The following is a 12,824-nucleotide window of genomic DNA, read 5'->3' as shown; positions in this document are numbered from 1 at the left end:
GTTCACTTTCTAGCCTCCATCTACATAGGCATATATTTACTTTATGAAGTGGAGAGACACGCTTAAGAGCACCTAAGAGCCAAACATATACATGCACACACATACATGACTGTGATTACAGAAGGCAGAGTTTTTGAAGGTCTATAACAGACACAAACTTCAGAAATGGAGAGAAGATGAGCTTAAAGAGGAGTACAAAGAACTTGGGCTATGGAGCCAGAAACACTGGGCTCAAACCCAGCTCTGCCATCTACTAGCAGAGTGATCTTGGGCAGGTCATTTTACTCTCTGAGTCTCAGTTTCCTCAACTATAAAACGGAGATGATTACCCCACCCTACTGGGGTTTGAAGTTAAATGATACAAGGCTTCTAGCACAGAGCCTTGTATACACTAAGTGCTCAATGCATGACGCTTCTCTTCCCTTTACTGACCAGGACCCTGATTTGTCTGTCCTCTTCCTTTAGGTTAATTACTGTTGCTGATGGTGCCTGGCTCAGGTGTGGGGAGTCACAGGGCCGCTCACTCAAGAGGCTGCTGCTTCTCCCTGGATGCCCTCCAGGCCCTGTGTGCTGGCCTTTACCTCAAAGCAAGGTGTCGGGCCGCCTGCCCACAAGCCTTACCTTCCTCGCAATTCTCGCCCTTGTAGCCAGGGTTGCAGATGCAGGTGCCCGTGATGCAGGTGCCATGGTTGCTGCAGGCCACATCGATGCACTGGCTGGTGGGCACGTCGCACTCCGCGCCCTTCCAGCCGCTGTGGCACAGGCACCTGCCCTTCATGTACTGGCCATTCCCACTACAGAGCACAGGGCAGGAGGCTGGGGAGACATCACGGGAATCCTGGCATGAGTCAACGTCCAGCGCGCCCTGCCTGCCTTGGTCCCTTTCTGGCCTTAGCCTGCCCGCTTGACCGAGAGCTTCAAGTGCTTTGCTGCAGTTTCCACCTGTGTCCATCTGCCTGCTTCTCTGGCTTTATTTCATTCTAGTTTAAACACATCTGGAATTGCAGGCGAAGGTGTGCAGTGCAGGGCCTGGTAGAGTTGGGGCCCGCTGAACATGCTTTCCCCCATCCCCCTCATGTCACTGGTGCATGGTGGTTGCAGGGACCCTTAGACAGGAAGCTTCAATCTGGTCCTTGGGCTCACGGGAAAAGACAGAGCTGGGCCTCCTCCCTGCCCTGAATCCCGCCTCCAGCTCTCTCCTCCTCACAGCACTCCATTTCGCTTCCCCACCCCTCATTTGCAGCACCACTTACTGCCCTTAACCCGTGAATCTCAGCTTTTCTTGCCTTTCAGGCCTCCACTCAAGCTCCATATACCATGGTAAGAGAATAGCTGAGCCCAACTTGGCTCTTCAAAGTATTATCTTTCCATTCTGCCTCTTAGTGTAAAGGGTTTTGTGATCATCTGTACGAAGGACACTATATAAAAATAAATTATATTGCATTGTGCTGTAAGCACCTACCAGCCTTACCCAGATACAATAAGGCTGTTTTATACATGACTCTTAACTTTCAGTGCATATGGGATGAGACAGTAATTCTTGTTAGAAGGAATGACTTGTCTCTTCTCTCTGCACCACCTTCCCCTGACCCCCACCTGGCTTCCTTCCTTCTTAAAGCACTCAGCAGGTAATTGCTGTGCTTCCTCGGGGGCTGCTGGCTCTGCTGCCTCAAACTGAGCCTATTTCATGTTCGGAAAAATAAGCAGAGACCCGAAGCAGCATCACGGTGCAATATTTGCAGGGCACTGTCTCCTCAGCCTGGAAAACCATCTCGGCCTTGTACCGATGAACTACTCAAGCATCAGGTCTTGGTTCCCGCGTCACCTCATCTGCGGAGATTTCTTGGTCCTCATCCTGTCCAAGCTAAGACAGCCGCTCCCTTTACTCTGATAGGTGCCCCTTGCATTTAACCTTGCTATATACAGTGTATTTCACTTATTGTTGTCCTGCTTTGTAATCTTCCATTTACTGTCTGTCTCCCAGACCAGACTGAGAGCTCCCGGGAGTGGATCTTGCTCAGTGTTGTAACTCTAGTGCCCAGCACAAGAACAAACACTAAAGGCCATGAAGCAAAGCAAATGCCTGCTGAATGAGTGGAGAGGTGGAAAAACCAAAGGAAGGGGCCATCTTAGTTTCCCAAGGGGGGGTGCCAAATTCTCAGGACTTCAGATCTCCTGTGGCATTTTCCTTGTTAATTCTTCCAGGACAGATGTGAAAGCCAAATGCGCAGGGCAGATGGTGGGCAGCCTTTTTAACTACCTCAATAGTGGGTAGCGTTAGCACCATATGTGCCCAAGTATCAGCCAACATTAGCGTCCTGTGTGAAGAGCAGGCTCGCCTCCCAAGTCCTTCCCTGTGGTGGCCTTAGCCAAGCCTCTGCCTGTGCCTGTGCTGTTAGATGGCAATAACGGAGCAGCAACTCAGGCCCCTCCACAAGGCCAGAGAGAAACCACACCAGCTGAAGATGAACTTCAAAGTCGCCTGGCAAAGGCTGATCACTCCTCTAAGGGGAAATCAACTTTTTAAAAGGACTCCCTGCCCCCACAATGGACACTAAGTTCACTGGCTGCCCCTGTAAAGGCCCAACCTTTCTGCCCTCCCCAGTCATGCACATGTGGATTACTGTGGCTGAGGAGGCCACGGCTCTGCCTACAGACCTCCCTCTCAGGGCTTCTGAGGAAGGGCCCTTGGGAGCCTTTCTCGCAGGAGTCAGGAGGTGGTCTGGAGCTCTGCCCTTGTGAGAAGTGGAACCTGAGATGCTGAGGGGCCTGGGGATGAAGACTGCAAGTCCACATGCAGAGTTCTCACCTCTGCCGCAGTCAGGGCCCAGGAAGCCCAGGAAGCAGTGGCAGGTCCCAGAGACGCAGTCGCCGTTGCCATAGCAGTTGCTGGGGCAGTTATCCATGGATTCTGGGGGAGAAGAGAGAAGGAGGGTTGACAGCAGAAACTTCTTTACCAAACAGAGGGCCCCAGAATCAAGCCTCAGGTTACCCAAGACCCACGCATTTGAGCTCTTCTGGCCCAATCACTGAAAAGAACCAATAGAGTTAAAAATGATATGTTATTTTTATCCTTACTGAGGTACACCTCAACTGACATTAAGAGACATGTTCTGGAAGATGTCTTCCTGAACCAATATTTTATAAATCAAATTTGTATCTACAACTGTCTTAGAAATTCTTCAGCTAAAAACATTGGGAAAAAACAGTTTGTTAACAGTGGTTATCTTTGGATGCTGGGTCATTGGGTGATTCTGTGGTCTTCTTTACACTTTTCTGTGTTTTACATTTTTCTCATAATGGGATATTCCATTAATCTGTTTTCTCACAAAGCTACCGGGCATTTGCAAATTTGTCTTCTCCTACCTCTGATTTTCCACCCATCAGTCCAGGGCCCCACTATCTTTCACTGCGGCTAACACAACAGCCTCATGGCTGGTCTCAGCTTCCCCTCTTGCTATCCATCCTGATTCATTCACTACCCAGCAGCCTGAGTGATCTCTCTGAAACAAATCTGATCCTGTCATTCTCCTACTTAAAACTCTTCACTGGCTCCCCATATGCTGAGATGAAAAAATCCATGCTCTTTCAAAAGGCACAGGAGTTTTCTTTCATATTCTCTTTGTCATACCCGCATCCCCAGCTTCTGCTATCATGCCCGCCTTCTGCAGCGATGTTACTTTCTCTAACTCTTCCTAATACTTTTGGTATTGTCTGTGTGACATATCAAGGAAATATAGAATTCATTTCAGAAATATTTTAGCAAAAAAATGAGTCAATGTTTTATAGCTCCAGTTAGTAAACCCATTATCTAGAAAATCTGTTTATTTGGAACAGCCCATTTCTCAATAATACTGGATGTCGAATAAAGGAAAGAAGCCACTGTATACGGAATGCCTTCTTTGTGCCATGTATTTCCACAAAGCTTATCTCCTTTCACTGTCACCAAATCTGCAAGCATGTATTGTTATTCCTATTTAAAAAAAAAAAAAAAAGAGAAGGCTGAGAGAGAGATGAAGAGACTTGCTAAGGGCCATGTGGATACGAATTCAGGGAGGCAGGATTTGAACCCAGGCCTTTGGACTCCAAGCCTGGTGTTCTTCAAAGATACTATGCTATCTGGGCCTTGAAGGAACTTAATCCCTAGCAGAAGCCAGGAGAATGAATGAGGCAGATCTGTGGGACAGTGAGGCCACTCCTGAAGATAGCAAAGGATCCAGTTGGAAGGTAGAGCATTCTAGAACTTTCAGAGCTTGAAGGAATCCAAGAGACCATCCAGCCCACCTCACTTAATAGATAAGGAAACTGAGACCCAGAGGAAGGCAGTGACTTGCCCAAGGTCTCAGAGTGAGTCAGCAGAGTCAGAGTTGAAAGTAGAGGAAAAGGTTAGCAAGGTGAGGCAGAGTTAAGAATTCAGCCTGTTGTCTTAGCTCACACTTGTAAGTCATGAAGCCAAGACTAAGGCCTCTGTTACATGAGATGTTACCATACAAGACATGAGCCTTGCCCATAAGAAATTTGCAGCCTAGCTGGGAGAACGAGATAACTGTCATTTGGGCAGCAGTATGGACCATGGAGGAAGCTCTGCCTGGAGGTAAGGAGACCTGGTTCTGGGTTGATTCTTGTAGTACCACACTGGTGACCTAAGGCAACTTCCTTCCCCTCTCTGGGTCTCACCTTCCTCATATGTGAAATGAAGGTGATGGTGGAGGTGACCCCTAGGACTGCTTCCTGTTCTAAAATTCTATGAATCTATAATTAATTAAGAGAGCAACTGTGCAGAAAAGGCATCCAGATAAGGGCATCAAGCCTTAAATGCAGCGAAGCACTTTAGGCCAATGTAATGGCAGCTGGCATGGGGCAAAACCAGCAGAGGGAAGGCTTCTTAGAGGCGGTGGGCTTGAAGAATGAGTTGAGTATGGATAGATGGGGTAAAAAGTTTAGAGAAAGGGTTCAAATGTGTGGTTCCTTTTGTGAGTGCATGGGAAATTTCACTCACTCCATGTCGTCCCTCTGCTAACATGAGCAGAATTTTACATTAACACAGAGTGAGAACAAGAGGGTTTAACCCAATATGTGGCCTCATTTCAGGGAAAAGTGCTCGGGGTCCTGCAGAATGAGGCTCACAAGCCAGGGCCCTGAGCATCTCTGCTCTCCATTGGCTTTGCCTGGAAGAATCCGTGTTTCTAAGCCTTTAAGTCAGAAGTGACTTCCTAAACACTGTTTTTACAAAGAATGACTTAGGAAGTTTCATTTCGAATACTCTTTTAAAAAATAAGAATTTTGAGTAAAGTTTAAGGCAAGATTATTTTCACTTCAAGTGATTGGCTAATGGTACACTTGGAGGGTGGGTTCCACCTGCAGTGTTGCAGAAGGAGTATAGGACAGAGAGGCAGAAGGCTTGGCTTCCAGGTCTTGTTCTGCTTCTGAATGGCTGTGGGATCTCGGCCATGTCACTTGATCTTTTTATGCCTATTCCCTCATCCTTGCACTTGCTCCTCCCATGCTTCCCCATTTGGCAACTTCTATTCCTTCTTTCAAATCCAGCTCAAAAGTCACCTCCTCTGACAAGCCTTCCTGATTTCTTAAAAGGCTAAGTTACTCCCAGGACTCGAATGTTTCCCTCAACCGTATTAAAGCACCATATAGTTTCCATCGTTGCCTGCAAACTCCTCGGGGGCAGAAACTGAGTTGATTCTTCTATGTATTTGCCCTGGTATCCAGTCCATGGAAGGGTCTAAATAAACATTTGTTGCTATCACTGAAAAAATTCAACTAGATGATCTCAGATATCCCTCCTAGATGTAAAATTCTACAGCTCAGTCCTTCTCAAACCCAATGGTATAAAATATGTCTCCTAATAAAATGACTATAATTACCAGTTGCCTTTCTAACAGGATCAATGGCAGAGAAGTGTTACACACTTTCTAGATTTTGATTTATGAAGTCTGAAAGATACAAACCTGTTAATCATATGCCAAGAAGCCTTCATGGCGAAAAAGCAAGGAAAGTATATTTTTTTGTGACTGAGTACAGTGTTGGTTGCTAAATCTGACAGAATAGAAGACTGTTGCTGCAAAATCTGCCCCAGGCTGTTGGTGTCAGAGAAGGCAGAAGTTTTAGGAGACGTGGAATAATTTTACGATGCTAACAAGGAAGTAGAAGCGAGACATTTGGAGAATATTTCCTTCTGATGAAATGTTTATGTATATGGTTTTTCTTCCACTTGGAAGGATTTCAACTTACTTGGGGTCCACTTGGGATCCCACAAATAATGAGTCTCCACTGACCAGATATCTCTGTGCTAAATGCTAGCGCAGAAGTGACACTCATTGGCTCGGGAGAAGTGTGAACTTTATTGCATAAATATGTTGTATGTTTCCAATTAGTGTTTGGTGAATTCCCCCCCCCCCCCCGCAAAGTTCCTTCCTGCTTTGCTCATGTTCAAACTCCAGCTGCTTTCATTTAGCAGAAGGTGTATCTTTGGATCTGCTCAGATTTGAATTAAAAATTCAGCTGCTTATGAATAACTGATTTTCATAATTGGATATATGGTGTGTTGGAAAATGGGGGCCTTTTTCCTTAGCTTTTGCTTTTTTATCACAGCAGTGAGTCCTGCAAGGAAATTAGATTTTCAGGAACTTGTTTTTTCCTTCATCAACACTGGAATGCAGAGTTTAAATGTTTCCTTAGCTTATTCTCTGGACATGTGTTGTGAGTAGGTGTGTTCTCTGGATGTTGAACAAAATATTGCTCGAAATACAAAGGGGCATCTGCAGAAGGAAGAAAAGACAACAGTGCTCCTTCCCGGAGGAGACACGGGAGACAGGACATAGCAGTGTCAGGAACCTACTGCAGTGCTTCATTTCGTCTGCTCACTAGCTGTCCCACAGACAAATCATTAGCATTACTGTGTTAACGTGAAAGATGATCACAGTTGGTAGATATGTCCTCCTGAGTCTAGGATTGATGCCTGGAAAAGCCTGCCTTCATTTGCCACCTTCTGCTTTTCTTTTTCGAAATCCCAAAGTCTCATTTTGTAGGAAACAAGGAGAGACCACAGAGGAAAATCCTGCCTGAAAGAGGACTACTGGGCAGCCTAACTGCCTACTGGACTCATGTTTCACAAGGGCAGTTACATCAGAAGAGGAAAGGCTTTTCTCCTCCAACAGCTCACCATGGCAAGGGCACACCTGCCTCTTCCCCTGGTCTGAGCAGGCGAACCTCTGTGGTCATGCGAGCCTGATGCTGGATTCCAGCACCAAAGACAGCAACCAGCTGTGAGATCAGAGCCCACTAGCCATCCTCAGTCTCTCCTTTCTACTCACCCAGCACTTATCCCTCCCTCCCAGCACCTCCTCTGTGTTTTGTTCTCCTGTGATGTGTCTCAGCTAACAGAAGTCTGTGTGTACAACCTACAACTCTTTCCTCTGCTTCTGTCGTCTCTCCTTAAGTTGTAAAAGTGGATGTCGGGAACTCTTTGGGAGTGCTCAGTTGAAGAACCAAGGTCTACCTATTGCCTAACAGAGATCCACCCTCTGCTGCCTCCTCTCGGCTTCTCTGTAGGAAGACGGATGCTAACGCTACAGGCAAGAAGGAAGGAACTTGGATTCTAGGACAGCCAATCGGATGACTGGATACATCACTTGACTGCACCTGGTGAAATTTATACTTTAGGTTACATCTGTTACATTCCCTTTGTTCCTAAGAGGGGACTGGGTTTATTATCGGCAACCAAAAGAAGAGAGGGAAACAAACTAGATAGCATAGCTGGGATTTAATTCTATAGTAACTCAAGATTGAGAGGAGACTCTAACGGAGACCCTCTCATTCCCTCAAATGGAACTGTGAAAGGTGTAGCATATATTCTAATTTATTCCTGAGAATAATTATGAGAAATAGGTACCTTTGCCACCATTTTACAGTCTCAGATGGAGAATGAGAGCTGAAGTCACTTTCTCAAGGTCACACAGCTATCAGGGCATATCTGGTAGGTGAACGAAGTTCTACCTGAAGCCAAAGTTTGTGGTGTATGGCCTGGACCAAAGTATGGGCTCTGGCACCAAGCTGCCCCTTACTAGCTACGTGCCCTTTGGACAAGTCATCTCTCAACATCAGTTTCCTCATCTGTGAAATGGGGTTAATGAGAGTACCCACCTCAGAGGGTTATCTTTAAGAGCAACTAGTGTAATGCTGTGCATGTAAAGAGGTTTGCCCAGCACTTGGCAGAATTGGTATTTTGGTTTTAAGGAAGGGTCATACATGCTTTCCATTTGTGAACCAAAACAATATTCTGACTTAATCTGATGAATTCAAACAAGGCAAGGTGGGTTCATGGGGGTAAACACACACTCTCATATAAAACACATAGGAACTCCCCACGGTAAAAATGAGAAAGCAAACAAGCAATACATTGAATGTGAAGAAGCCATGGTGTTTGGGTACATTTCCTCGAGGGGGAAAGCACTGTCAAAGCAAATTAAACCTGTTGTCTCCCAGAAGCCCAAACAGAGGCAGACTCGTGCCAACATCTGAAAGAACTTTTCTCCCTGTGTGCTCTAGATTGGCACTGGGCAGGTGCCAGGTGCTGGAAAGCTGTTCCATGGCTTGTGAGGCGTCAGCCCCTGTAGGTGCCCCAGCTTTCTTTGCAGATGATGGAATTCAAAGGGCTTCAGTCTGCCACAGTCTAGGTCAACGCAATGACAAAAATTTGACAAAGCCCCTGACAGCCTGGGCTTGAAGCCAGTTCTACACTGGCATTTGAACTGGGAGATCTGTTTTCAATCATACCCAGAAGTCTACCAACCACTAGTGAGAGTGGCTCTAAGGAGGGGTCTAGGAAAAAGATTGTTCCCTTGATTATATTCAGTCTTAGCTCTTTGTTAATTATTTCTTTGAGAGCAAACCAAATTTCGCCAATAAGACTGTGAGCTCCCTGAAGACAAGCATCGTGTCTGGTTCTCCAAAGAGTCTGCTGAGTGCTACACAAAAAACAAGTCCTCAGTAATATTTGTTGTATTGAGAAGCTGAGCAGGAATACAAGAAGGAAATGGAGGAAAGAGGTCAGGGCAGTAGGCATTGCCAATAATCAGACTCATGGCCAACAGTCACACTCAAGAGAACGGTTGGTGGCCAACAAAGCTATTCTTTCCTTGTCCTATATTTTTAGATGTACAATGCCTAGAATGAAAGGAGTGACGGGAAGTTCAACTTTGCATTGCACTCTCAGACCATATTTAGAGTTCAGCAGTTCATATCTAGGGGCCACGTTGAAGAGACTGATAAGATAAATGGGAACATGTTCATCAAAGAGCAACCAGAAGGATAAGAGAACTTGAAACCAACACTTCAAATAAAGAATTCTTGAAGGAACTGGGAATTTAGGTTATTAAGGGGGTATGACCTCTGTTTAAAAATATCTGAAGGGCTATTATGTGAAATAAGGATTAGACTTTTGTTTTGTGGCCCTAACAGGTTGATCTAGGTCCAATGAGTATGGACTATAGTCCTTGGGAAACGGACCTGTTCAAAAGAAGAAAGAATTTTGTAAGAGTGAGAGCAGAATACCACTTACTATGTTGGGTAATATTCTGTTGATGGGTATGTATCTACTGAAATATTATAAACTTCTTGAGGGCAGGAAATGTGTTATTCATCTCTGAATCTTCAGTAAATAGTATCATCCTTGACTCAGAGCAGGTGTTAAATAAGTAGTTGTTAGTTGAATGACTAAATGAATAGACTAGGTGATCTATAAGTCATACATTATCAGTCGCTGGAAGTGTCCAAGGAGAGGGCAAATTACGACTGCCAGGAATATTGCAAGGGGGGTAAAGATAAGCTGTATGGTATCTTCCAAATCTGAAATCTTATGATTCTATGAGTCATGCTATAAGGGAATGTGCCTGAACCACACGAAGAAACTTTGGTCCTAGTTCTACTCCTGCCACCAGCTTGTTAGGTGACCTTGGCCAAGGCCCTTCCTCTCTCAGAGACTTTCTTTTCATCTACAAAATTCATTAAATTCATTCAGCAAATATTTACCGAGCATCTACTCTGGCTCAGGAAGTGTTCCAGTGAAGTAGATGACTTAGATGATCTTTCAGATCTAACATCCTGGGATCTAATGAATCAAACCAAATTGTCAGTACTCAAGAAACTATACAAACCGATGAAAAAGCTGAGAAAATCATCATCATGTTTATAGCTCAAGGGAGAGAAAGAAAGTTTGCTCCTTTAAGGGCAGATTCCAACTTTTCAAACCTCCCCTCTGAGTCCGCAGGTAACCAGCATCACATTATCATGTATTCTGTGAGAGGGGCCTCCAGTGAGTCACTGGGCCCAGTGCTCAGGGATGGGACTAGAGAACAGGCGGCTCACTGGCTGCCTCTGGCTAAGAGCTCCCATCTCTTCTCCTGGGGCTGTTGGCAGCAGCTTTCACAGATGTCAGAGTCCCTGCTGGTGGCTTTGGTTCTGCTGCCTTTCCCAGAGAATGCTGCACACGCAGAGTCTCTTGCCATGTCCCACGAGCATATGCCAGAGAGGCCACCGAGACACACACCAAGTGGTGATGAGACCGAAAAGTGCTATGCTGCTCAAGACCATAGGGCCTTCAAAGGAGAAGTGCGTGCTCACATGTTTGGAGACACTTTTCCTCCCCTTATAGATTTATCAGTCCTTCACCCAATGCTCTGCCCATGGTTTCTGCCTAAGTAGCAGGCACTGGTGGACCAGATGACTGGCCACAGCTAATTGGACTATGATGAGCACCTGACCCAAGGAGAGTCCATTCACAGGCTGACCAGTGCTCTATGATGTGGCCTGGTAAACAGAGGATCTGTGCCAGTCAGAGTTCAGCTCTCTAGCATCTGAACTGAAAGTATCAGGGGACGTGGCAGTTGGTGACGAGAGCGGAAGTCAAAGGATATGAAGGAAAGAGAGGGGCTGGTGAGGTTATTCTAGCCAGGCAGGAGCAGAAGTCAGGAGGAAGCAGTCTTGAGTGAGCAGAGGCAGCTGGCTGTCAGCTGGGAGTGGTGAACGGAGCTGAAGCTCAGAGAGAAGCAGGGACCCGTGAGAGGAAGAGAACGAATGTGGGGCCCCTGGAGCTGCCCGGACTCCCAGAGGCTTTGCAGTGCCTATTTTAGTCCCAAACCACATGAAGCTTTTTGAGTCTACTTCTCTGCCACATTGGCCTTTCCTGGAGGTTGCCTGAGTGGTTTCTGCTCCTTGTTACTGAAAGAACCCTGACACATCCATTCACCTTGGACCTTATCAGGCTTTACCTGATAGTTTGCAGGCTTTCACGATAACTGGTAAGTGCTGGACTTAAAGTTTTTAAAGCATTTCTACGTACAGTTTTATTTGATCCTTACAATAGCTCTGTGTGTAGGAAGGGAAGGTGCTATTTATTGTTCCTCGTTTTGTAGATGAGAACACGAAGGCACAGAGAACTTGCTCAAGTTCATGCAGCTAATAAGTGACAGGGCTAGTATTAAAATCTAGATTTCTACTCCTACCTAATCTAGGACTATACTGTCAATCCTCCACTATACCACAACTGTCAATCCAATGAGAAAACGTATAATCCCACTCCTTATGCCTCCAGTCTCTGTCAGTTACACAGTGACGACTACACAGGATGCTGCCAGGGCGAGGAAATTCCAAATAGCGCCTATTTTGGTTTTGTTGATTGAAATTTTGGTTTTCAAACACACCTACGAGCATTCAAAAACCAAAGTGCAGCTCTGGCCACTCACAACTGTATCATACTTGGACAATAATATCGACCCATTTATTCACTGATCATTCATTCATTCCAACAAGTCTCTGTTGATTCCAGTGATCTGATGTCTCCAGGAGGAGCCAAAATGTGACCCTTGTTCTCAAGGAGCAGTAGAAAGGCTTTAGGCTTTGGGGTCAGACAGATTTGGGTCTAAATTTCAACTCTGTAAATTTAGTGAAAAACTCATTGAATCTGAAGTCTCAGTTTACTCATCTGTGAAATGAGAAAACCCCCTGCCTTACACACTTGTGAAAATTAAATAAAACCACTGTAGATGTGTATGTGTATATATTGAAGGGGAGGAAGACTATCCTCTACCCACTCTGGGTCCTTTCTGGCTTGGCTACAAATGAAATTGACATGATACTGAGTAGCAGGAGAAAATCAAACAAAGCTTTATAACATGTAAACATGGGAGAGACCTACTGGGTAACTGAATATCTCAACAAGATGGCAGAGGTTCTCGCCTTAAATACTACCTTCAGCTAAAGACAAAGGAGGATATTGGGGGTGGGGGAGTCAGCTATGGGAGATTACCAGAAAGCACAGTAAACAAGAGTATGCAGATTTAAGTCCTCACCTTCTCCACTGGCAAGAGTTTCTAGAGATAAGGTCATCCCCTCTTCTTCCTGGTACAGAGAGGGAGATACCTTTACAAATGGGGATTTCCCTTATAAATGTAAATGTCTCTTACAAAGGATAACTTCTACTTTTCAGAGCTTCTTTCCCTTCTGCGGTTTCTGAAAAGTAACCAGCCCAAAATAATCCTTATGCCAAAGAGACACATTTTGGGGTGGCCAATTCTGATCTCCCAGAGTATATGTGTATGTGCATGTATATGTGTATTTATGTATATATGTATATATAGAATACACCTGGTACATAGAAGGTGCTTAGGAAATGCTGCTTTACTCCTGTCTCTAGCATCGTTTCAGTGACTATTAAACTTTAGCTTGTGTTAGCCACCTGATGGGCTTGTTAAAACGTGGCTTGCTGTGCCCTGCCCCCAGAGTTTCCATTTAATAGGTCTAGGGTAGGGTCC

The 12,824-nt window shown here is 45.4% G+C and overlaps 1 protein-coding gene across 1 annotated transcript in view; it reads right to left on the bottom strand.

Moving 5' to 3' along the window:
• The window catches only part of TENM4 (teneurin transmembrane protein 4), a 397,674-nt gene that overhangs the window by 142,635 nt on the left and 242,215 nt on the right, over positions 1-12,824 (bottom strand). The window contains 2 exon segments of the mRNA XM_058545514.1: positions 622-816; positions 2,810-2,911. Coding sequence (XP_058401497.1) covers positions 622-816; positions 2,810-2,911 — 297 coding nt within the window.

Source organism: Diceros bicornis, chromosome 7 (assembly GCF_020826845.1).
Source record: "Diceros bicornis minor isolate mBicDic1 chromosome 7, mDicBic1.mat.cur, whole genome shotgun sequence".
In the NCBI taxonomy this organism is placed as follows: domain Eukaryota; kingdom Metazoa; phylum Chordata; class Mammalia; order Perissodactyla; family Rhinocerotidae; genus Diceros; species Diceros bicornis.
The sequence above is the reverse complement of the archived record's forward strand: the minus strand, read 5'-3'. Positions and strand labels throughout refer to the sequence as shown.